At 40.6% G+C, this 26,502-nt stretch overlaps 1 protein-coding gene across 1 annotated transcript in view; it reads left to right on the top strand.

The window, feature by feature from the left end:
- Positions 1 to 26,502, top strand: part of LOC134208727 (CYFIP-related Rac1 interactor B) — a 110,306-nt gene that overhangs the window by 80,490 nt on the left and 3,314 nt on the right. Inside the window, exons 2-3 of the mRNA XM_062684565.1 lie at positions 25,311 to 25,574; positions 25,642 to 25,904. Coding sequence (XP_062540549.1) covers positions 25,311 to 25,574; positions 25,642 to 25,904 — 527 coding nt within the window. The remainder of the gene's footprint in view (positions 1 to 25,310; positions 25,575 to 25,641; positions 25,905 to 26,502) is intronic.

Raw genomic sequence — 26,502 nt, 5'->3', positions numbered from 1 at the left:
GTCAAACAATTTTCTTTCTTTAATTTTTTAACATTAGAAATGCGAATTGAACTTTAGTATGGCTATGCATAGTTCGAATGGTCGGGGTTTTATTAAACCGCACCAAACGCACTACTAACTGTTCAGTGACCAGTGACGGAAAATGTTATTTCGATATCATTGTTTACATAAACATGTAGCCCTTAAAAGGCCCTATAACTTTTTCTAATAGGTCATTTCTCTAAATCTGATATTGGCAGCTTGCGAGCCGAAAATATGTTGAATGACATTATTGTCATGACATTCCGTGACATTTTTTAATTCGCTCTCATGGCTCACACTTCGTATTGAAAACAATGATCTGTTTTACAAAGTTTCAGGATCCTTTAGGCCTTTTTGTTAATAAAAAAAAATCTGAATTGTAAATAATTGTAAATAAAAAAGTTATTAGCAAATTAGTAATATCAATCCCATGACATGTTTTGACATTTTCCATCACTACCTGTGACCTTCTTCTTGTTCAACTGTCTTTTTTTACTTTATTCATAACAAGGTGTTGTAAATTTATATAATTCCTTTTATCTATATTAGGGTGGCTCAAAAAACACTTTTTCAAATTTTTGGTGGGCCGCCCTCTTATTCGGTACTATTTGATGCCCTGATGCTCTGGACAAAATTTCAGCAAAATCAGTTAACGTTTGGGTGGTGCTAAACTCGTTCGAATTATATGGAAAAATGTATGCAGAAACATCCAAAAACAGTGATTTGCAGTTGAACGGCACACTTCACGATCAAGAACAGTGATACTCATACAGTTCTTGTATTTGTATTTATTTGTATTTATTTATTTATTTCAACTGACATGGTATTGTCTTATTGAAAACTTATTAAATCTAATAATTAAACAACGTTTCTGAACATATCGCTACTGCATAAACAAATAAGTAAAAACTGCACTAGACACGATATAGAATTATCAAGTTACACATTATGTTATGATAAACAAATCAGCATCAACGAAAATAATATTATCAACAAAAATAACCAGACTGCAATAACATTTAGATTGAACATTAAACAATTAACTTCGATCACTACTATGGTACAGTTTTCAGAACGGAGAATATCAACGGAGAATATCAATCCTTGAATTCGCGCTATCGTACTCCTGATGGCCACTTTGATGATTTTAAAGCATTAAGGGTGGTATGGACTTCTAAAGTACTGTGCAAATAGATAGGACAAGTAGTGGTCAAGGAATGATTCTGCTGCTGGCATTCCTTGAATAGTACGGAGCTAACAAGGAAATCAAATAATTTAGCAATAGCAGGCGTATTGCAAGAAAGAAAACATTGATTTACGTCTTCCCTTGCGAAATAATGCACTGATGCATTATTCCGCAAGTAAAGTGACGTTTTGTTAAGTTTTTTTCATTCTGTTTTTTGTTTGTTTGCGGTTTATTGCAGGTCCACTCTTTTTTAGGCTGTGATGATCTTCAGGTGTACCGAGATGTAAGGCCATGTTGGAAGTAGGTGCTGCGATTGACCATGTTCGGGGAAGCGGCGAAATCTAACAGACTCTTGATTGGACTTCTCAATCGTCAAACAAAGAGTTCTGAAGTTTCCAAAAGTCGGTCTAAACTTTTCTTCCTGGCCAATATGAGCGCTCGAACATCCATGAAGATTTTGATGCCCTAGGTGGAACAGTTGTCAAATCCGCGCTGCGTATATATTATGCTATCACCATCAATGCTTCCGCAGTGTGCATGCATATTTGCATACCGTCCTTCTAATGAAAGCTGTGTCCAGCTCGTGTTTGTTGTCGCAATTCTGGTAAATGGTAAAATTAACTTTGAACGTTCCAACACACTTCCGGCAGCGCTACGATGTTGAATACACCCTACGCATTCCTAAAACTATATCAAAAATAATTCGAGTTATTGTCGACTCGATGATGTTGAGCTGAGAGATTTGAAGTAGCATTAGTCTAGCTACCAATTACTAGTATCTTATAGTCGGTGTGAGTTTCTCCGATGGTTCCGGTCCGTATTCTTTTGTTGGTTATTCGTTGCTTGTTTTTTTGTGAGCTAACAAGGCAAGACATCAGCTCAATATTATCACATTTACCCCAACCCTCATAATTTCTAATGAACGATAGTTAACAATGTTGCTTGATGTCTCTCACAGGTACTCGGGCGATGCTCAGCCCTTCAGACAAAGGTAACAGACGCTGTTGAGAGGCGAGTTCAAAATTTACTTAAATAAAGAAATAATCATAATAATAATAAAATTTCCAGCAGATCTTATAGATGTGGTTATGCATATGGAAACTTTGAATTATGAAAATGCTAATGCCGAGTTCCTGGAAGAATTCCCGGCAGAATTACAGAAAGAATTCCTGGATAATTGCCGAGAACATTCTTGGAGGAATTCCCGAAGACCTGGAGGATTTCCCGAAAGAAATTCCGGAGAAATTCTTCGAGGAATTCCCGGTGTAAATTGTGGAGGATGTCCCGGATAAATTTCCGGACGAATTCCTGGTGGATTTTCCGCAAGGAATTAATGAAAGAATTCTTTAAATAATTTCGCAGAACTGAAGGAATTGCGGAAGGAATTCCCAGACTTATTTCGGGAGCAATTTCCCGAAGAATTCCCTGAGACATTTTCGAAGCAATTCCCGGAAGGGTTCTTGGAGGATCTCCTAGAATAATTCCCAGAGAAATTCTTGAAGGAAGTGGTCTCGGTCCATGGCTGCACGTCGTCACCCGCGCAAATCGTCTTCCATCTGATCGACCCACCTCGCTCGCTACGCACCTCACCTTCTTCTGCCGTCGTATCTTTGTACCATTTTCATCTAGACTAACATTCGCAGTCGTCCAATTTTCGCGGGAAAACGATGGATGGTTTTTCCAACAGCTTATGCAATTTGTGGCTCATTCGCTCCCAGCTACCGTCCACCATCTGTAATTCGTCATAGATAGAACGCAGCATTTTCTTTCGAAAACTCCAAGTGCGCGTTGGTCCTCCACGAACATTGTCCTGGACTCGTGTCTGTATTTCAGGAGGAAGGAGGAGGAATTACTTGGAGAATTCCTGGGGCAACTACCGGAGGAAATCCTCGGGAAGTTTCAAAAGGAAGTCATGAGAGAATTCCCTGAGGAATTTCTGAAGGAAATCCCAGAAGAGCTCCTGAACGAAATCTCGGAGGCATTTCTGGGGGAGTATTCGGAGAAATTTTCGAAGGAATTCCCGTAGAAATTCCTGGGAGAATTTTCGGAGGAATTCCTGGGGAAATTCCACAAGCAATTCCTGGAGAATCCCCAGCGGAATTCCTGGGACAATTTATGGAGGAATTTTTGGCGGAATTCCTGGTGAAATTACTGGGGAAATTACTGAAGAAATTCCTGGCAGTATTCCCGGAGTAATTTAGGGAGAATTCCTGGGGAATTTCCCAAAAAAAAATCCTGGAGAAAAATCCGATAGAATTTCTGGAAGAATTTGTGAAAATTTCCAGGAGGAGTTCCTGAGGGAGTCTCTAAAGGAAATCCTGGAGGATCTCCCGGGGAAATTTCTGGGGAATTTTCCCAGAAATTCCTCCAGTAATTTCCCAAGGACTTCCTCCCGGAAATCCTCACAAATTCCTCCGGAGGAATTCTAGGGATTCCTTCGAACATTCCTTCAGGAATTCCTTCGGAAGTTCCTCCAGAAAGTCTTCTGGAAGGTTCTTCTGGAATTCCTCCCGAAGTTTATCCTGAAGCTTCTCCAGGAATTTCTTCGGAAGTTCCTTCAGGAATTTCTCCGAAAGTTCCTTCAGGAATTTCTCCGAAAGTTTGTTCAGGAATTTCTCCGGAAGTTCCTTCAGGAATTTCTCCGGAAGTTTCTTCAGGAATTCCTCCTGAAGTTCTTTCAGGAATTCCTCCGGAAGTTCTTTCAAGAATTCCTCCGGAAGTTCTTTCAAGAACTCCTACGGAAGTTCTTTCAAGAACTCCTACGGAAGTTCTTTCAAGAACTCCTCCGGAAGTTCTTTCAAGAACTCCTCCAAAAGTTTCTCCAGGAATTTCTCCGGAAGTTCCTCCAGGGATTCCTCCGGAAGTTCCTCCAGGAAGTTCCTCCGGAAGTTCCTCCACGGATTCCTCTGGAAATTCCTTCAGGAGTTCCTCCGGAAGTTCCTCCAGGAATTCCTCCGGAAGTTCCTCCAGGAATTCCTCCGGAAGTTCCTCCAGGAATTCTTCCGGAAGTTCCTCCAGGAATTCCTCCGGAAGTTCCTCCAGGAATTCCTCCGGAAGTTCCTCCAGGAATTCCTCCGGAAGTTCCTCCAGGAATTCCTCCGGAAGTTCCTCCAGGAATTCCTCCGGAAGTTCCTCCAGGAATTCCTCCGGAAGTTCCTCCAGGAATTCCTCCGGAATTTCCTCCAGGAATTCCTCCGGAAGTTCCTCCATGAATTCCTCCGGAAGTTCGTCCAAGAACTCCTCCGGAAGTTCGTCCAAGAACTCCTCCGTAAGTTCGTCCAAGAATTCCTCCGGAAGATCCTCCAGGAATTCCTCTGGAAGTTCCTCCAGGAATTCCTCCGGAAGTTCCTCCAGGAATTTCTGCGGAAGTTCCTCCAGGAATTTCTCCGGAAGTTCCTCCAGGAATTTCTCCGGAAGTTCCTCCAGGAATTCCTCTAGAAGTTCCTTTAGGAATTCCTCCAGAAGTTTCTCCAGGATTTCTTCCGGAAGTTCCTCCAGGAATTCCTCAGGAAGTTCCTCCAGGAATTCCTCAGGAAGTTCCTCCAGGAAGCCTCCGCAAGTTCCTCCAGGAATTCCTCCGGAAGTTCCTCCAGGAATTCCTCCGGAAGTTCCTCCAGGAATTCCTCCGGAAGTTCCTCCAGGAATTCCTCCGGAAGTTCCTCCAGGAATTCCTCCGGAAGTTCCTCCAGGAATTCCTCCGGAAGTTCCTCCAGGAATTCCTCCGGAAGTTCCTCCAGGAATTCCTCCGGAAGTTCGTCTGGAAATTCCTCCGCATGTTCCTCCAGGAAGCCTCCGCAAGTTCCTCCAGGAATTCCTCCGGAAGTTCCTCCAGGAATTCCTCCGGAAGTTCCTCCAGGAATTCCTCCGGAAGTTCGTCTGGAAATTCCTCCGCATGTTCCTCCAGGATTTCCAGGAAGTCTTTTGGAAATTTCTCCAGAAATTCCTCCCGAAGTTCCTCTACGAATTCCTCCTGGAGTTCCTATGAATTTTTCCCGAAGTTCCTCTTCCGGAGACTCACCCACAAAAATTGATCCAGGAATAAGTCCAAAAGTTCTTCCAGGAATTACTCCTGATGTTTCTTTTAGAATTCCTTCGTAAGTGCTATAAGGAATTCGCAAAAATGAACGAACTCAAGAATTCCTCCGGAAGTTTCTTCAAGAAATCCTACAGGAATTTCTCCAGAAGTTCCTTTAGGAATTCCTTGAGAAGTTCCTTCTAAAATTCTTACGGAAGTTTTTGAAAAAATACACTGGATGTTTCTTCATGAATTCCTCCGGACGTTCATTCCGCAATTCCTCCAGGAGATCTATCAGGCATTCGTTCGGAAGTTCCATTAGGAATAACTCCGGAATCTGTTTCAGGATTTTCTCCAGAAGATTTACCAGGGATTGCTCCTGCAATTTCTCCGGGAGTTATTTCAGGAATTCTTTTAAAAGTGTTCCCTCAAAAATTCAATTTCTCCGGAAGTTCCTTTAGGAATTCATCTGCAAGTTTCTCCAGGAATTCCTCCAGAAATTTTTCCAGAAGTTTCTCCAGGATTTCCTTTGAAAGTTCTTTTAAGAATCCCTCCGGAAGTTCCACGAGGAATTTCTCAAGGAATGTCTTTTGAAATTCCGCCGGAAGTTCAGGATTTTTTTTTGTCTTTGTTAGCGAGACTTTCAGCCCTGAGCTGGCTCGTCTCGACAAGTTCAATTCCTCCATTAGTTTCTTTAGAAATTCACTCGGGTGTTCCTTTATGAAGGCTTTCGAAAGTTCACTCAGGCGTTCCCCAGAAGTTCTGAAGCTCTTGCAGGAGTTCCTTACGGAGATAAACCAGGAATTCTTTAGGAAGTTCTGACATGATCTCTTCCGGAAGATCCTTCAAGAAAACCTCAGTAAGTTACTTCTGGAATTGCTCGGAAAGTTCCTTCGAGTTTCTTCAGAAATTCTTCCAGAAATTCCTTTAGAAGTTCCTCCGAAGCTCCATGAGGTATTTCTTCGAAAGGTATATGGAAATTCTTTCGGAAGATCTTGTACTCACAAAGTTCTCATCGGGAAATTCATCCTGAAATATCTGCAAACATTTTTCTGAAAATTCTTCCTCGAGTTCCTCCAAGAATTCCTTGGGAAGTTCCTCCAGAGTAATAATAGAACTCTAGAGGAATCCCTTAAGGAACTTCTGGAAAAATTCCTGAAGGAACTTTCAGAGGAATTCCTGAAAAAACTTCCCGAAGAACACTTTAAGGAACTTCCCGAAGCGTCATAAAGCGATTTTCAGAAGAACTCCTGGGGGAATTTCCTGAAGAATTCCTGTAAGAATTTCCGAACTAGGAAGTAGTATGAACTTGTAGGGAATTTATCAGGCAGCTTCCGAAAGCATTGTTGAAAGAACACCCGGCGAAATTTGTGAAGTAACTTATAAAAAAATTCAAAAAGAAAATTTCGGAGGAATTCTTGAAAATACTTCACAACACATTCCTGGAACAATTCATGGAAGAGCTTCTCCAGAAATTTTCTGTACAAACCCTTGGAAGAACTTCCAGTGGGATTCCTGAAGGAGCTTCCTAAAAATTGCTGGAAAAACTTCACGAGGAATTACTGAAGCAACCCTCGGAGAAAATACTGAAGCAACTGAAGAAACTTCTGCAGGAATTCGTGGAGCAAATTTTGAATGGATTCCTAAGGGATTTTTTTTACGAAATTCCTATTGAAACGTGGAGGAGTTTACGGAGGAATTTCTCTTTCTGTAGAAACTTCCTGTGAGAACTCCCCGAGGACTTCCTGTAAGAAGTTCCGTAGGAATTCTTGTAGGAACTTCCGGAGGGATTCCTGTAGGAACTCCAGGAGGAATTCTTGTAGGTACTTCCGAAGAAATTCCTGGAGAAACATACGGAAAAATTCCTGAAGGAACTGCCGGAGAAATTTCTGTAGAAAATTTCGTGCGAATAACTGCAGTAACTTCCGGAGGTATCCCTGAAGAACTTGCGGAAAAATGTCCGAAGGAACTTTCTTAGCAATACCTGAAGGAACTTCCGTGAAAATTCTTTGGGGAACTTCAGAAGGAATTCCTGGAGAAACTTCCGAAGGAATTCCTGGAGAACAATCCGAAGAAATTCCTGGAGGAACTACCAGAGGAATTCTTGGAGGAACTTCCTGAGGAATTCCTGGAGGAACTTCCTGAGGAATTCCTGGAGGAACTTCCGGAGGAATTCCTGGAGGAACTTTCGGAGGAATTCCTGGAGGAACTTCCGGAGGAATTCCTGGAGGAACTTCCGGAGGAATTCCTGGAGGAACTTCCGGAGGAATTCCTGGAGGAACTTCCGGAGGAATTCCTGGAGGACCTTCCGGAGTAATTTCTGGAGGAACTTCCGGAGGAATTCCTGGAGGAACTTCTGGAGAAATTCCTGGAGGATCTTCCGGAGGAGTTCCTGAAGGAACTTGCGGAGGAGTTCCTGGTGGAACTTCCAAAGGAATTCCTGGAAGAAATTGCGGAGAAGTTCCTGGAAGAACTTCCGGAGGAATTTCTGGAGGAACTTCCGGAGGAATTCTTGAAGAAACTTTCGGAGGAATTCCTGTAGGAACTTCTGGAGGAATTCCTGGAGGAACTTCCGGAGAAACTTCCGGAGGAATTCCTGGAGGATCTTCCGGAGGCATTCGTGGTGGAACTTCCGGAGGAATTCCAGGAGGAACTTCCGGAGGAATTCCTGGAGGAACTTCCAGAGGAATTCCCGGAGGAACTTCCAGAGGAATTCCTGTAGGAACTTCTGTAGCAATTTTAGTTGAACTTCTAGAGAAATTTCAGTACAAAATTCCGGAGATTTTTTTTGGAGGACTTTCGGAGAAAGTTTTGGACGAACTTCCTAGGGAATTTTTGTAGGAGCGTTCGGAGGAATTTCTGGAGAAACTTCTGGAGGAATTTCTTAAAGAACTTTTGAAGGAATCCCTGATACAACTTCCAAATGAATTCCTGAAGAAACTTCCTTAGAAATTCCTGTAGGATCTTCTGGAGGAATTCCTGCAGGTCGGCAGAAAGAATTCTTCTAATTCTTTTTATGATAGAATCTATGGAGAAGTTTCTGATAAAACTTAATTACAGAGGAACTCGTTAGGGAATTTTCTGAAAATCTCCGGGTTAAAGTTTTGGATCAATTGTTTGGAAAAAGAATTTCCAATGAATTTCTTGGGAACCTCTAGAGTAGTTCACATGGGTATTTCAGGAGGCGTTTCTCAGGGGAATTCATGAAGGAATGGGGAATTTTCTGGGTAAATTTACTAGTGGGGAAACCTTTGAAGGAGCTCTTGGACGTATCCATAACTAAAATAACATCTGAGAAAACTAAGAAGCAATTCATTGTGGAATTTTCAAATGAATTTCTGAGAATTTAAAATAAGCTGAGGGAACTTTTGAAAAAATACCTGGAATTTCATGGGATTATTCCGGAAGAATTCTTGGATAAGATTTCAGGGCAGTTCCTAGAAGAGGGATTTAATATCAGGAAGAATTACATTGAAAACTTGTTGAGGGTTTGCGAAATGATTTTCTAGAGGTTTTTCTGGTGTAATTTTTAAAGCAATTTTTGGAAGAACTTTAAGTTAAATTCCCTAAAGAATTCCTGGGGGACGCCTGGCAGTTAATTAATTTTGGTGAAATCTGCTCAAGATTTTCTGGGTTATTTTTTATTTCTGGAGGAATTCGGAAAATAATATAAGGAAGACTTCTTTTAAACTAACTGGAAACTTGTACATTTCTGTTTCATCAATTTTTTAAATGTGTCTTTTGTGATTTCATCAATACCTCCACTATGGTGCCCTTACTATACAATCTTTTAGAAACATTTGTTAATAAATCATTCATAAGAAAACTGTCCCTTCTCGAAGAGTAATAGATCATAATACGATGCCGCGGCAGCACCGCCGATATTGGACAGCATGACGCCGCCGCTGCCAACTAAAAATGATCTATCACGCCATCGCCGATATTTTAATTTATTGTAAATTCAATTTGTGGCTATAGCAAAGCTTGTAAAATTTGCTGGGTCTTCAGGAAGTTTAAATAAAGTCCAATGAAAGTCATAAAAAACATGTATTTTTTTCATATTTGAAGCTTTTAACTTGCATTCGTAGCCCCCGTAGTAACTGGAAATTCCATTGCCCGAGACTAATCCTCGCTGGCTTACAAAGAGGTTGAAATTGAATGGATGTTGAGTGGCTGCTACCGTGGCATTTGGTGGCTTTTCGAGTGCGTAGGCGTCAATGCCAGATTAGTGAATACCGACGGGACATTTACTAATAAAGTCAAGTGAAGACCCGAGTGGTGATCCTAAGCCTATTCGGACATTCAATTCCAGCAACCATCTGCAATAATGTCGGTGAATCCATCTAGAAATAAGGCAAGAACAGAATATAAAAATAAAAGTTCTAGCTATTAGACCAATTGTTTACCTGAACCTGATTGATGACATTTTGATTAATTGACTGACTGACTGACGAATGAGCACAAAACATATTTTTTTCGCCTACTTTTTCGATTGCATTAAATTGTCAAAATTACTTTGGTAATTTGATCAAATTTTCCTTGACCTTTTTCCTTGAGAACTGCGTACTAGGCTTTATTACGGTGCTTTCTATCGATCTCCACTTTAAATGAAATGTATTCCATCGTTGACAAATCCCTCCAGGATGGCTTTAAACAGTTAACTGCATAGAATTCGTCAACACCAATAGCTTCACTAATCATATGCTTCACTTCTTCTACGGTGACGTCGTTTGCGATGTTCGAAACATAAAGCTTGAAAGTTTCAACAGGTTCGTAAAGATGTCTTGGAGTTTCAGGAAAAACTTCAGTTGACGACAGCGGCTCGAGATTGGCAAGTGATGATGTAGATGCTGCATGCGTAGAAAAAGCACCAACCCATGAATGAATCGTTCCAATCAATTGATTGACTGTTTCACTCAATTTGGAAACCCCATTAGTCGACTCAGCATTTCTTTGAACAGGCGTTTTTTGCGATCTCATAGCATTAACGGCCGGACGAAATCGCATGTTTTCCATTAATTCGCGACAGTCGTCACATATCCATATAATGTTTTGATGTAAGCACACGTCGGCGTCCTTATCGGCGAGCCCAACACAGCATATGGAACAGGCGCATACCTTCGCAGAAGCCTCACAAACAACGGTTCTTTAGCTCATGTAATTCTTTCTTACTTTTTCATTTTGAAGATTGTATGTTTACAATGAAATTGCCACGTGTTATATAGCGGAAGTGTGAAATCGATATAACACACGTGTAATTTCGTGTAAACATAAGTTTCAATCACTAGAGAAAAGTAGAAGAACAGTAGTTTCTGAATCCTAAAAAGTTTGTATTAGGCCATTTTGCGCCGGAACAGGCTATTTGATTTCTGAAAACCCCTGAAAAAACACCTTTTTCATTATAACTTTTAAGCTTTAAGAGATAGCGCTTCGCAATGTTCCACAAAAACGTGTAGTTTTGTTTGACAAATAACTTTGTAGAAGGTTGGAAAAGTCTTGGAAAAATAGAAAAAAAGTTATGATAAAAAATGTGATTTTAGGGATCTTTCATTGAAAAAGTCACATATTTTTTAAAGTATAATAGTTAGACATGGGGTGTCTTTGGCAATATGGCTCAAAATACTATCCGCTACAGCTTTCCCGAAGACACTATGTGTATATCTAGTCTGAATAGAACAGTCCTCTAGTTTTGCACTTAGTGTAACGAGAAAGGCAAAAAGGTGTCTTTTAAATGTCTACACATACACACATACACTCATACACACATACAGACATCAGCTCAGTTTATCGAATTTCTATATAAAACTATGGGCTTATGGGCCACCCTCAAATATTGGTTTATAGTGCGATCCTATAGCCTCATACATAATCTTAGTGTACGAGTAAGGCCAAAAACAATCTATATCTATATAACTCGTTTGTAATTTCGTGTAAACACAAGCTTCAATCGCTAGGCAAGAGTCAACATACAGCAGCTTCAGAGAACTAAAAGTTGTCTGCGCCATTTTGCGCCGGACCAAGTTATACGATTCTCAAATACCCCTAGAAAAACATATTTTCTCAAATAACTTATCAATTTTAAGAGATAGAGCTTGGCAATGTTCTACAAAAACGTGTATTTTTATTAGCCAAACAACTTTGTAGAAGGGTGTAAAAGTGCCTGAAACATATAAGAAAAGTTATGCTCAAAAACTGATTTTAGGGGCCTTCCACGGTAAATGTCACATATCTAGTAAAGTATAAGTCACAGATACATGATTTTTGGCAAAGTGGCCTAAAATACCATCCGCTACAACTTTCTCGAAGACACTAGGCGCATATACGGTTTAGGTGAAAAAGTAAAATTTTATCTCACTTTAGGTGGATTAATCATTTCACAGATTTTCTCAAAAAAGCCCTTTATGATATCTAACGTTTCCTCCAAACAAACTACAGCGAAAAAATCAACAGAAACGATGCTATTAAAAAAGCGCACGAAATCGACAAAAAGCAACACTGTGCAGTGCTGCAATCGTTTTTACACTTTTGGCATTTTTGTTCCATTTTGGCACACAGAAGCAGCACAGCGGCAATACGATACGATGCAATAGGCGATGATAGAGAAACACCAATCCTTTGTTTCAATTAGATTTCTGTTCTTGAGTTTGCCGATCACCAAAAATAATTCAGCGTTTAATTATCCACGCACATCAGGAACAACGATAAAACTTGGTTTTTCAAACAACAATGACTTTTAACAGCAGTGGCAGTCGTTTATTAATAATTTTAACGATGAAAACACATAAATAAACAACCGAGTAGAGCAGCAATCGAAGAGCGTAGCGATACGATAAAATTATCAGCAGCAACTCATTGTTGAATTAAATACAGAACGATATGCTGAAAGCCGCGAGAAGATTAGAGTTTATTACGCAAAGATATTGGCATTTTACTGGAGTGTTGTAGGGGTGAATTTATTTCTTTTCAAAGGTAAAAGAAACGAAATTTGCTCAAACCCCACTTCAGACAAAAGCTAATAACTTAGCCGGACAAACTCTAATCTTCTCGCGGTTTTCTGCATAACATTCTGTATTAAATTCTTTAAGATCTGAATGAGTATCATAGTTCTTCATCTTAAGTTGTGCCGTCCAACTGCAATTTACTGTTTTTGGATGTTTCTGCATACATTTTTGCATATAAACTTCCAACGAGTTTAGCACAGCACAACGTTGACCGATTTGGCTGAAATTTTGTCCAGAGCATCATGGTATCATATAGAACCGGCCCATCAATAAAATTGAAAAAAGTTTTTCCCATACTAATTTGAGCCACCCTAATCTATATACTATTTGAACGTACCCGACCTTGCTCGGGTTGTATTGTTTTCCATTCTAACTGCCAATTGTTGAGTTGAGTTAATTGCAGCGCCGGACTCGTGAAATTTGCAAACTTTTTGTATATATAAACACAGTTGACCTCATTCAATTAGTGAAAAAATCTCGATTCACGCGTTCGTGAGTTATATTGCATAAAAGGAAATGCAAAGTCATTTTTATATATAGAGAAGATGTACAGGGTGAGCAGGGTTGATTGTCATTGTCAGTAAAGATGTACATTAAATCGAAACATAAGGTTCAAAATGATTATACTTCGATTTTAATCAAAGATTTTACATAGCAGTTTGTAAATATCAGTTTGGAGTGAACTTTTATTTCTTCTATCATACACACACCCGCAAACTTTTTAAAACAAAAAAAGGAGCTGACAAGCACGATGCTGATTCCTAATATTTTTACTCATAACTTTTGTCATTCTCAGTGTAAACCACATTTGGAAGTTCACAGCTCCAGTCGCTGCTTCAGCGTTATATTTTTAAGAGTGTAAATGCTAACAGTTTGTGTTTATGTGGTCTGATATATTTGATACATTTTTTTTCACCATCTTGATTGAATACCCATTATTTTGGTTTAGCAAACTAAAAAAACACCAGCAATAATTGAGTAGGTACAGAGTACCCCATTCAACAATTTTTTTTTTTAAATTTTCGATATTGCTTATAAACCACGTAAATATCGTTATCCTCGTAAATTTTGTTTTGTTAGACCCATAAAAAGACGAAAAAAATTGGTAAAAAAACAGCGTAATTTTTTTTTTAGATGAACGCCTAAATATCGATTTTTTTTGTAAAAGAAATTGGTTTAACCGACGAAAAATAAAATTAAAAAAAAAACCGCGTAAACGTTCTTTTAGTGTAAACGTTTAGATTTCAAAATTCGCGTAAAAAAGGGTCATGAATTATTGGCAGTGGCTGGTTTTCTACCCGCCGCTATCGTATATGCGCAAATAGCCAGCATGAGTTAACCGCCAGAAATTTGTATAAATATGGCGAAACACATCTAACGTGGGTTTTCTCCAAAAGGGGAACTTTATCGAGAAAAATATTTGGTAACAGTTATGCAGGAAGGTATCCGCACTATGCTTACCAAATACTTTTTCGATTAAGGTATTAAATTTCGGGAAAATCAACTTTAGATGCCTTTCGCCATACTGATTTCAGAGAGTTAACTCCTAGTGTGCCGCTGTAAGCACGCTCAAAGTGGGTGATTCATTGCTGAGTTAAGGAACGTTCTAATCAATACGTGATTAATTTGAACTGCTACACATAAGCTTTTGCAAAAGATTGGATAATTTTTAAGAGTGCTTGATTAGGTTTAGCAGAACCCCTCCCAAATATGTAATACGGAAAACCGGTGTAAGGCCATTTGGATGAACGGGACGTTAAGCCGAATGCCGTTTCTTTCGTCCTTCATCCTTTGTCCTTCTTCTTTCTTCTTCCTTATTCATCCTTTATTCTTCCTTCTTTCTTCTTCCTTAATCGTCCTCCATTCTTCCTTCTTTCTTCTTTCTTATTCCATCTTTCTTCTTCCTTTTTCCTTTTTCTTTCTTCAGTCATTCTTCTTCCTACTTAATTATTCATTTATCCTTCTTCCTTCTGCATTCTTTTTTCTTCCTCCTTACTTCTTACTTCCTCCTTCTTTTTTCTTCCTTTTTCCTTCTTTCTTCTCTATTATTCCTTCGTCCTTGTTCCTCCTTTCTTCCTTCCTCCTTTTTTTTCTTCCTTTCTTTCTTCTTCATTCTCCCTTCTTCCTTATTACTTGTTCCTTCTTTCTTTTTCCATCATCCTCCCTCCTTCTTTCTTCTTCCATCTTCCTTCTTCTTTCTTCATTCTTTGTGGGCTTCGTGGCCGTGCGCTTAGCGATGTCAAGCATCTAGACGCATGTGCTATGGAGTGTGGGTTCGATTCCCGCGTAAAGCGAGGTGTTGTGTAAATGTCTTATTCGTTGCCTCATGCTGGATGTTAAGTGCGACCTTTGGTCGAAGACGGTGGTTCTGTCTTGTTTCCTTCTTCTACCTTTTTCCTTTTTCTTATTCTCTCTTCTTTCTTCCTTCTTCCCTTTTCATTCTATCTTCTTCTTTCATCATTTTCATCCTTCGTTTTTTTCCTTATTCCATCTTCTTTCTTCCTTACTCCTTTTTCCTTCTTTTTCTTTTTTCTTTCTTCCTTCTTCCTTTTTTCTCCTTTCTACCTTCCTCCATATTTGTCTTCCTTCTTCTATCTCCCTACTTCCTTCTTTCCTCTTCTTTCTGCCTTCTTCCATCTCCCTTATTTCTTATTCAATCCTCTTCCTTCTTCCTTTATCCTTTTTCTTCCTTATTCCTTTATCCTTCTTTTTCCTTCTTCCTCTATCCTTCTTCTTTTTTCTTCCTCTTCCTTCTTCTTCCTTTATCCTTCTTCAGCCTTGATTCTTTCATCTTTCAGTTCACAACCTTAATAAGGAAACATACATCAACTATTCGGCCAAACGGCATTCGGCCAAATGACCCCAAACCGGGGTTTTCGGGTTGGAAACATTCTCTACCTCCTGGGCATAGTGTAATGCTAATAGAATACTAAGTTGAAAAGTAGGCCAAGTTCCAGTTGGAATGTAGAGCCATTGAAGAAGAAGAGAAGAGCATAGCCTTCTGAGTTTTCTACTGAATATTATTTTCACTTGACGCTCTTCTGGCATACAAGCATCGTGTCCAATCGAGCAGTCTGCCGTGGAATAAGGGTGTTTAACAGAGCAAATTCTTAACCTAGCGCCCTAAGCTTCCGTAATCCGTAGGAGGTGCTATTCACAGAAGCGTATTTTTAATTCAAAATATTTCAACATCTTCAAACATAACATTCTCACTTCTTATTTTTGAATTCTCATTATTTAATACTGACTTCTACGTCTACCTTCTTATCTCTCATTTCTTACTACTCGATTTTTTCTTATAACATTTCTCATATCTCACGTTTACTTTTCACTCCTCACTTGTCACCTCACTATTCGCTATTTAACCAAATGGCCCTTTTTAATGAGTAAAGTTCTATGCACTGACCTAGCACACGTGTTCAGTAGTTACCAAACTACCACACGGCAGTGTACCGGAGTGTGGTACTCCTCCAACCGCGACCCGTGACTGGTCCTACCCACTGAACCCTCCTTGGGCAGCAACCCATAATTCCCCCCGTTCAGGTCGAGTCCTGAGCTCTTTGGCTCCATAGTTCGTGCATTTTTCGGCATTGAGATTTCCTTGTTTGTGCCAGTGAGCACATCAATGCCTTGAGCCATTTAGCTCTCAACTTGGCGCAACCAACTCAGACACTGCCGTAATCTGGAAAAGTGACGTAACAGCCATTTTACAACATTCATGTTTTTCATTTTTCTGTTGAAGAGCTCGATGAGTAGTACTCGTAGTATTTTTGGAAAATGGCGTATACGTCATTTTTTCAGATTACGGCAGGACATTTCCCGGTGGCGGATCTATCGTACTCTGACGGGATGTTCCCCGGTGGCGGAAATTTCCCCGAAACCAACGACTCGCATCTGTGGAAAGCTGTTACGTTACCAAAACTACTCTTAAACAATTGTGGGTGATGCTCGATGATAAGCTGCGCTCCAATAATCATGTCGTCTACGACTGCAAGCGCGCGTCCACGTCGATACTGACGAGGTGCGTCAGCAAATTCATAGATCAGCGTAAATCCTAAGCACCTTCACACTTCAACGGGTGAGCGGACGAGTGCCGAGGTCGATCTAAAGATTCCGGGTGGAGGTAGCTACCGGATCAATGGTGCCCCGACGACCAGAAGCCGGTGCATTCGCACGCCACGATCTACTCAACTTGTCCCCGGCGGTGGATCTAACCTACTCCGACGAGAAGTTCCTAGACAGCTGGAACTCCACCCGCAACCGGCCGTAATGCCAAAGCTGACAGCAGTCGCGACGCTGGCTGGTAGCTGCGCTTTCCTTCCCGTTCATTTTTGACAACTATCTTCCGCGGTGGTGTACACCGACGCTCATGATCCGCTTTTCTCGTAGACCGTTGCTGTTACTCTGTGCGCCAACCTCGTTGTAGGATGTCGGCTATCCTGCTCGTCACTCTTGCGACAGCACTTCATTGTTGTGCGTTCTGGAACATTCTTCCGACGGTGTTATCGGTGATAGTGTCCATTCCGCATGCCTCCATCAATGCATGCCCCTCTTTTCCGCTTTTGTCCGAGGACATGTAAACAGAATGTGCTAAGCCGTTTTTGTCACGTTTGGACATTGCGGACAGCGGGGGAAAACCACATGTCCGCATATGTGCAGGTACAGCCTACATCCGTGGCCTGTTAAGAACTGGGTCAAGCCAAAGTTTAGCTCTCTATGAGGTCTGCTAATTAAGGTCTTCACACTTGGGACACTTAGGCGGTGGATCCACATGACCTTAGTTGAGTTGTCCCACTCACTCTGCCATTCCTTCGAGAATTACCGGTGGTGCTCCTGAGGGCGTAGCATTTCTCGTTTTCCTTGACCATTAGTACGCATGCTGCCTTGCGAGTTGCGGTGCGGTATGTGCTGATAACTTTCAGGCACATCATCTTATGAGTACTCTCCAGCTTTTGGACGTTGCAGTTTGAAAGTTTGGTACGTCAGCGAACTCTATTCAATCGAATAGATTTCCTGTCACGATGCTTATCCGAATTTCTCTGCTTATTGGAGGTCACAAGTGAGTCCAAATAAACGAATTCTCCAAGCACCTCGATGTCGTCACAATTGATACAAACTCGTGGTGGATGGCTAACATTGTCTTCTTTTGAGCCTCTGCCTATCATGTACTTCGTCTTCGACGTATTGATGACTAGTCCGATCCGCTTTGCTTCGCTCTTCAGTCTGATGTAGATTTCTTCCATCTTCTCAAAGTTATATCAATGTCGTCGATGAAACCGGATTCCGTGAAAATCGTACCACTCGTGTCTATCCCTGCCCTTCGTATTACTCCCTCAAAAGCGATATTGTATAGCAGTTACGAAAGGCCATCACCTTGCCGTAACCCTCTGCGCGTTTCAAAGAGACCCGAGAATGCTCCTGAAACTCGAATAACGCACATCACCCGATCCATCTTCGCCTTGATCAACCGTATCAGTTTATCTGGACATACGTGCTCGTGCATTAGCTGCCATAGCTGATCCCGGTTGATTGTATTATAGACGAACGCAAAGTGAACTTCCCTAAAAAAGTTGACGTTGGAGCGGGTCGTAAATGAACTTTTGTTCGAGTGCATACCCCGCTTAAGTGTCAAAAACCTTTAGGTGAGTGAATTTGATGAACTCCTGCACAGGTCTATCCCCGAGCAGGAGCGACTACCTCAATACCATACACTAGCCTTGCATAAGAGGTAAAATACCAAAAAAAATAATACCAAAAATTAATATGCAGAATACTTTAGGCATAACATACTTAGGTATTTCAATATCAAACGAATAATAATTTATGATGCGTTTGGTATTGTAATAACAGAGTATGTCATGCCGGAAGTATTGAGCATATTAATTTTTAGTATTATTTTTTGGTATTTTACCTCTTATGCAAGGCTAGTTCATAACAGAGTATGGTATCAATAACAGAATGAAGTATCATTAAGATAATCTTTCCTGTTCGGGCACGAACTGTTTTGCAATTGGTGTTAGTCGGCGGCATCAAATTTAGGAAAGTACCTTGTAGACGGTGTTCAACAATGTGATTGCGCGGTAGTTGCTGCAATCCAGCTTATCGCGCTTTTTGTAGAAGAGACACGCGATACCTTCCATCCACTCCTGCGGCAGAGCCTCCTCTTCCCAAATCTTGGTAATTACCCAGTGCAACGTTCTAGCCATCGCATCGCCACCGTATTCAAACAGTTCTCCTGGTAGTTCTGGTAGTTAACTTTTCCACAACTTCTGTTCTGTTCAGCAAATTTCCTGCCGTGAATTTCAGGACTTAGGACCTTCTGAACAAAATCCTAGAAAATAATATTTATTGATTTGAACTTGAACTTCCGAATAGCTTTGTAAAAACCACATGTTATATGACGAGTTTTGAAGAAAATTATTAAGCTTTTTCATCTTTCAGAAACGGTAATTTTTTCATTTCACTAACTCCAAAATGTAATTCTATTGTCACAGGAATCCGTCGACTACAGCACCACCTAGAAGCAAAAAACTGAAACGATTGCGTTTCCCCATTTTTTTTTCTCGTTTGTCGGGTGAAGATCACTGCGTCCAGATTTTAGGACTATTGTGATATACCCTTTTACTGTGAAATACGCAAGTCTGAACTCAAGACCATCTATTATTGATGAATAGAGATCCTGAGTTACAGTATGTGACTCCCCCATTCTGGCGAGACTAGCTTTATGAAGCCAACCACGTCCTTGGGGGATAAGATCCATATGTCAGCAGGCCCTAAAAGGGCTTGCTGAGAACTTTGAACCTACGTTGGGTGAGTGCACTGCAATAGCAGAGGATGTGTTCTGATGTTTCTCTCTCCTCGTCACAGAAGCGGCAATTTGAGGTTTGGATTGCTCCGATCTTTTGTAGATGGTATCTGCAGGGGCAGTGTCCAGTTATTAGACCGGTGTAGATGTTGAGATCCCTTTTGTTGAGACCTAATAGTTGTTGGGTTTTCTTAGGGTTAATCGTTACGAGCCTTTTGGATTGGCTCGTATGGGGAAGTGCATTCCAGTTTGATGTGATTTGACTGACCATATATTTGTTCAGTTCCATTTTTACAGAGCAGTCTGAGATCCCGCAGAAGGGCTCAGGGCCAATGAACCTTTCATTAGATCCATTCCTGGCTAGCTCATCAGCAATCTCGTTTCCCTCTAGACCCGTATGTCCTGGGATCCAATATAGGTAGACTCGATTGCGTATGGATAAGTTTTTCAAAGCCAGAATGCATTCCCACACTAGCTTTGAGTTACAAGTGTAGTTATTAAGCGACTTAAGTGCCGCTTGGCTGTCAGAGAAAATACATATTTTTGCAAATCTATATTTTCTCCTCAGGCATAATAACACGCATTCTAATATTGCATATATTTCCGCCTGAAATACTGTGGGCCACTGTCCTAAGTGGACAGAAATTTTTGTTGTAGGGCCATAGATTCCGGATCCTGTCAGATTATTCATTTTCGAACCATCTGTGAATAAATTTATAGAGCCTGTTGGAACGCTGGGTCCATCTCCTTCCCACTCCTGGCGGGAAGGAATGAACACATCGTAAGGTAAGTCATAATTGACTACCGTTTCCATCCAGTCACTACAAATTCCTATTGCGGGATTTATGGCAAATTCATTTAATATGCTGAGGTTACACGTAAGGTCTCCCGACAGCAGTGAGTGTTTTTGTTCTCTTTAACCTTAGAGCACTTTTTTCCGCTTCCAGCTTTATGAATTGATCTAACCGGGGCAGGTGAAGCATTGCGTCTAGGGCCAAAGTGGGTGTACTACGAACTGCACCAGTGATGGCTATGCAAGCGGTGCGTTGGATTTTGTTGAGCTTAGCCCTTGCAGCAGCCTCATTAGTTTTAGGCCACCAGACAAGGGAAGCGTAAGTTGTCCTGGGACGGACAATGGTTTTATATATCCACATGATCATACTTGGTTTTAGGCCCCATCTTTTACCAAGGGTTTTTGAACAAACCCAAAGTGTATTGAGACCTTTCTGCACAACTGATTGGAGATGAGAGTTCCGAAGCATTTCCCCATACATTTGGATCACTTTTCCCATACAAACTTTGAGCCATTTGCGCACGCCAACCACTGGACCGAATGAGCTGAAATTTTCAGGGGAGATTCTGGTACCCCCAAACTGTCATTTAAGGGTGCAAGGTTTGAAATTCCAGACTTTTCACTTTTTCCATATAAGCTTGGGCCACTCTACTGTCACAAGGCATATGCGAAAAAAATGATAGGGTAGGATTATATATTTTTCGTTTGTCAAAAGACGAGTTTATACAATCCCATTGAATTCCACCACTTAATTGTATCTTGACAGATACGTATTTCGACCTCAACAGTAAGGCCGTCTTCAGTGTCTCGTACTTGACTCAACTTTTTCGTGTTAAAACCTTTTTTCATGAATATAATGAGGGAAAATCTACGGATAAGAATTACAAGAATCTCAGCAAGAAAAGAGCATTGATAAAATGTAATTTTAATTATTTCTATGAATATGGTTGGCGCATGTGCTTGAATGTAAAATCTAATCAATTCAGTATAAACAAATTCAGTACTTTTTGATCGAAATTGATTTAAATGACGCTTAAAGTAGCCTCACACATCGGGAATCTTGTCCATTGATTTTATTCCCATGTGTTTCTAAAACGGGTGGACTCATGCAATTTTGTCACCAAAAGTAAAACTAATCCCGACTAGTTCAATCAAAGTTAATTGCCTATATTCCGGGGATTAAACCACCCGACTTGGACAATAATTTACAATGTTCTGAAAACTCATATGTGAATATGTACATTATGTGGAAGATATTGATTTGAAAAATGTATTGGAGGTAACCACTTTTCTTTCGATGGGACTCGAACCCACGACCCTCAGTACGGGAACTAGCTTTCTTTGAAAATCAACAGAAATAACATAACATCCCACACTTTTTTGATAGGTTTCGTCCACTTTCTTTGTATTTGGTTTAAGGTTCCTGCCTAAAAAATTTCATTTTGCAAGAATCAATGAAAAAACGGGACTGTCCCATTAAAAACGGTACTAAAATAAACTGATCTTCAAGATAATGTATATGGCCTCTCAAACAACTTTGTATCATATGACAGTTTGTCATATCTCTCAGATTTCCTTATATCATATCTAACTTAACTGTTTACTTATGCCGTGGTGTATGAATCTAAAACTAAATTTATAATTATCTCAATTAATGCTCAGAGGACCCACTATGGGATTTTCCAGGTCGTAAACCATTTCCGGCCGTCACGCCATGTTGCATGCCAAACAACAAACCATTCTCCAGTGGACTTTCAAACGCATATTCTGAGCATCTAAACCTCTAACCATTTTCCGGCGGTTATTTTCCACCTTTTTATTTGCTTTGTTATTTTCCATTTTCCAAAACATTTTATTCCTCACATATGAGTACTTAAATTTAACTTACCTTATAAAATCAATCCAAAAATAAAAGGATTGCCAAAATGTGTCGCTTCAAATGGAAGGACCGGCAGCGGCTCACCGTGATTGAGTGTGCACACCACGGAGATCGGACAAGAAGAGAACGAGTCATGGCTTGCTGCTCGCCGAATGACACGCTGAAGTAAGATACGAAGCCTCTAATTATTTACTTGAATTGTAGGATGCCAGTTCAGTTCGGATCGTTCTGATCAATTACAGCACAGAGTAGTAGAATTGACATACACAGTCAGTCGGTCTAAGCTAAGATAAACTACGCTAAGGAAACTATAAAATAGCATAGCATTTGGACGATTTAATTCTAAAAATGTATTGGAGATACCTTAACTAGTAATAGAGGTGATAAAGGATGCCCAGCCATTTTATACCTGAACTTTAACATTTTTGTTCACCCCCTACTACTCTAACCAGTTTCCCATTCGTTCATTGCTCCTTGTTGAATGTACCACACACGACTCCCCATCATTGCTAGTGCTCTGAGGTTTAATTACCCCTGAAAGCATAAACAGCACTTAGAATAACAATCCGCAGTCAACCGACCAACCAGCCTTAGGCGAATCTCCCTACGGATGCTCTGCCTACCAACTATGCTTATTAGATCATCCTAGTTAATATTTATGTGGAACAAATATGCCCAGTTTTTAGTACGGTGTCGTCCGCGAAGCATCGCTCGATGGGTGTAAAGGCAGAACGAGAATATACCGCTATTCTCCTGCGCTATTTAGTAGGTGGCGAAGCAACTGCGCAAATGGGTGTCATGCCGGTTTACCGGGAATCAGCTGCTGCCGCTCCCCGAGGGGCCTGACTGGTAGCGAAACACAACCGCAAAATGAGTGTGACTTGTATGGAAATGACCTTGGTCAAGTGCGCAAAAGTATCGCATCACGCCCGGCCGACAGATGAGCGATCTTTGTAGCGTGATGTAGAATGAGTTGCATGCAGATATCAATCATATAAATGTTTCCTAATCTTACTTCAAATGAAGCGGAAAGTCTGCGATAAAATGACTCGACATTCCTTTTAGCATTCAACAATTATTATGATACAATTGGCAAAATTTGCAACAAACTGTTACATTTTCTGTAGTTGTAGTTTTGATAGGAAGCCCGGAGGGCCGACCATATGCCAATCAACTCAATTCGAAGAATTAAGGAGATTTTTGTTTGTGTGTATATGTATGTTCGTTCATATGCACTTATCCTTACTCAATTTGCTCGCAATAAGTTGCATTTGACGAGGAATCCTGTCCATCGCTTCCTATTAAAAATTGTCCAGATCAAACTATGTGCTCGAAAGTTATGGCCAAAATACATTTTTATAACGCACGAGTTAGGCACCAGTTCCGCTGGGTGAATTAATCAGGGTTTTGTTATCAGAAATAGCTCTAGCCACTATGATGTGTAGTCAACGTTTTACCATTGTTACGGCCGATGACGCCCATGTGTCTTTGGCATGGACGTCCGCACGTCCCGAGCTAGTTTATCTCTTTTCTTTATCTCAGGGTCGATCAATCGCACTAGTGGAGACTTACCTGTACCTCTTTGCAACCGCCGTGAAGAATTTGAGCTGAAACTAGAAATTGATTAATTTGAAACTAGATTTTATTAACTTTTCTATGTACCTTTCGTGGGGAAATGGACTCACTTTTTTGCTCGTCGATGCTGCTGCTGTTCTTGATATCGCCACCACGAGGTCTCCTTGGTTGGCAATGGCGCCGGTTCACAATCGGCCAGAGACGATTTACGGCACTAAAACCGCCGGGAAATACTGCTATTCGGCTACGCTTGTTCACGGATTCGGGATCTTTGGTTCACTCTCACCCCCGCCTGGAGGACTAGGGGTCGTTTGGTGACGGACGACCTTCGGCAGACCACTGAATAGCGTTCGTGTGCACACACTTTAAGAGGAATTAAGTCCGGGTTTAGTTCACTCTCGGTACCATGCACACAAGGTCGGAATATTCACGGTCACTGTACCGACTTGTAACTCTTTGACCTGTTGCGACCTCTTTCACTTCATTTCACTACTGATTGAGGATTGAGAGAGCTCCCACTTGACGGCACATGAACTATTTTTTGCCGTGCTGCTAGATTTGAGCGATGATAGATGATCGATCACAATCCGGCTACCACAATTATTTTTAACTCAATTAATTTTAGCGAAATTCGATGGGGGGTTTTATTTTTATATAAGAAAAATGTTCTTGTGTGATTATTTACATTTACTATCAAAATTAATGGCGTAACAAAACAATCACCTGAAATGGCATTTCAGTCTTGGAAACTTCAAGAAAGGTTACACCATGGTCTTTTTTGTACAGAAAGAAAGACATTTTTTCATATAGGGGAAAGTGGGGCAAGATGGCCACCCTAAGCGGCAACCCTTGTAAAATAGTGACACTCTTTCAAAATCTGCTGATTTGTCCATGAAACACCTTCATGATGACCCTTCTTTGACATAAGTATCAATATACACTGATTAATGACGTTTCAGTATCTTATAAATTGGTTTTAAAAAAGGTGTTTTTATGATGCATATATTTACCATATGGGGTGATATGACCACCCCCTCGGGGCAAGGCGAGCAAGGCCTAAAAATTATATTAAAAAAAAATGCTAAATTTATTTAGAACAGGGGACTCTTTTCCTGCACTTCTATGGATTATGTACAAATGATGTTCCGCTTGAAAATGTCGAATTCCATGTTGATTTGTTGACCACTGGCTCTACGACAATATCAAAATTTGCCAAAAGCTGATTTTTACGATTAAAACTATATTCGTTATTCTAAATCATCTCTGATTCAGGCAGAAATCATTTTTAAAATGCATTTGAGGGTTAGGCGACTCTTAATCCTGGAGATGACCTTGTTTCTAATACAGTTGGCAATACCGCCCCAAGCCGACATATATACAAAGATTTATATCCTATCGAGCATTATGACTGTGAATCTCCTCAAATTATTATTGTAGATAGGCTATAGTTATATAAATGCCTAGGTGAATATCAATTTGTGCTAAAAAATCAGTAATTTAGGCTTCCATCCTTAAATAATGTAACCACAAAATTATAAGCAAAATCGAATTTCAACTAAACCATCTTCAAATCAATATTACAAGAACAAGTGAGGTTGTCAAAGCGCGTTTTTCAGTTGTATAGCCCTTTTACATTATTGTTAATCATTCCTCGTAATAATAATGTGAATATAATGCTCACATAAGTCACACTTAACGTTGGCTGTCTTGCCCCATATGGCGATCTTACCCCACTTTCCCCTATGAATGTATATATATAATGTATACATTTCATTGTCAAGAGTGTGACATATTTGAAATGATAAAATAGTTGACATTACTACAACTGCCTCAATTTATGCACATTGCAAGACACAATAGACGACAACAGAGATGAGGATCTTTATTTTTATAAACTTTCCAGCCAACAGATTGTAATTGACAGATAATTGTATGCACGCCGGCAGATAACGTTGCGGCTGTCGCCGACAGACTGATAATGCACCACACCGTTACTCATGTTTATTCTCCCCCACTCTTGTTCCCTCTTCCGCAGGGTGCCGGTAAAGAAATACGCGAAGCCATCGCAGACCCAACGCCCGAGTGTCAGGAAAAGGCATGGAACATAGTCATACCGTTGGTGGAGAAACTAAAGCGATGCTACGAACACTCACTCGAACTGGAACGGATAGTGCCGGTGCTTCTCGGACAGTTGGTCGGTGGTCGGCTCAATCCCACCCAGCACCTGGAAACGCAACAAGCCCTCGTCAAACAGTTGGCCGAAATTTTAGAGTTTGTGCTCAAATTTGACGAATATAAAGTAAATGTTCTAAACAGTAAATTTAATTCCACGGTCCAAGTCATTCACGAAAATTTCGCATTTCCAGATGAAAACCCCCGCCATTCAGAACGATTTCAGCTACTACCGGCGGATTGCCAGCCGGCAGCGGTTAGACCACAGCAACGACCTGATCGTCACCACCGAGCTAGCCAACCGGATGTCACTGTTCTACGCACACGCCACCCCCATGCTCAAGGTGCTCAGCGAAGCGACGTCCAAGTTCGTGCAAGACAACTCCGACAACGTGGACAACACGACGGAAACGCTCGGCACGATGGCGAAGGTGTGCCTGCGGATGCTCGAGAACCCGTAAGTTATTTAGCTATGTAGTTTATTTAATTTTAATTTTGGGCCGACTGGCCCCTTCAGCTTTAGTTTTATTAGTTTATTTTTTGTGGTAATTAATTGAAAATTGAATTAAATTTATCAATATGGCCTTGACGAGGCGCTGGCATATTTGAATTTGATAACCTAACTACTATGTATACTAATATTAACAATACAAAAATTTGATAACCCGAATTTGAACTAGCGTCCTAATCGTAGCTTGATCCAATGGCAAGCAACAAACCCTAAAATGCCTGTGTCTGAAAACTCAATTTATGCATACCTACATAATGGAAACTATGCTCCCTTTGCGGGTGTCCTACGAAAGGCTGAAACACATAAGGCTGAACTCAAAAGGCTGAAAGTATCAGAAGGCTGAAATGTATCGAAAGGCTGAAATTGATGGGATGAAATGAATCCCAACCATACGATATGTTGTACCAACTATGTTGAGTGGTTGGATAGTGAATAATGAGCAAAGAATAGAGAATGATAAATAAAGAAGAATAGAGAATGATGAATAAATAATAAAGAAGAATAAAGAATAAAGAATAAAAATTGGACAGAGAAGAAGGAAAGA

The sequence above is a fragment of the Armigeres subalbatus genome, chromosome 2, assembly GCF_024139115.2.
Source record: "Armigeres subalbatus isolate Guangzhou_Male chromosome 2, GZ_Asu_2, whole genome shotgun sequence".
Taxonomy (NCBI): Eukaryota; Metazoa; Arthropoda; class Insecta; order Diptera; family Culicidae; genus Armigeres; species Armigeres subalbatus.
Note: the sequence above shows the minus strand (reverse complement) of the source record. Positions and strands in the feature narration are given on the sequence as shown.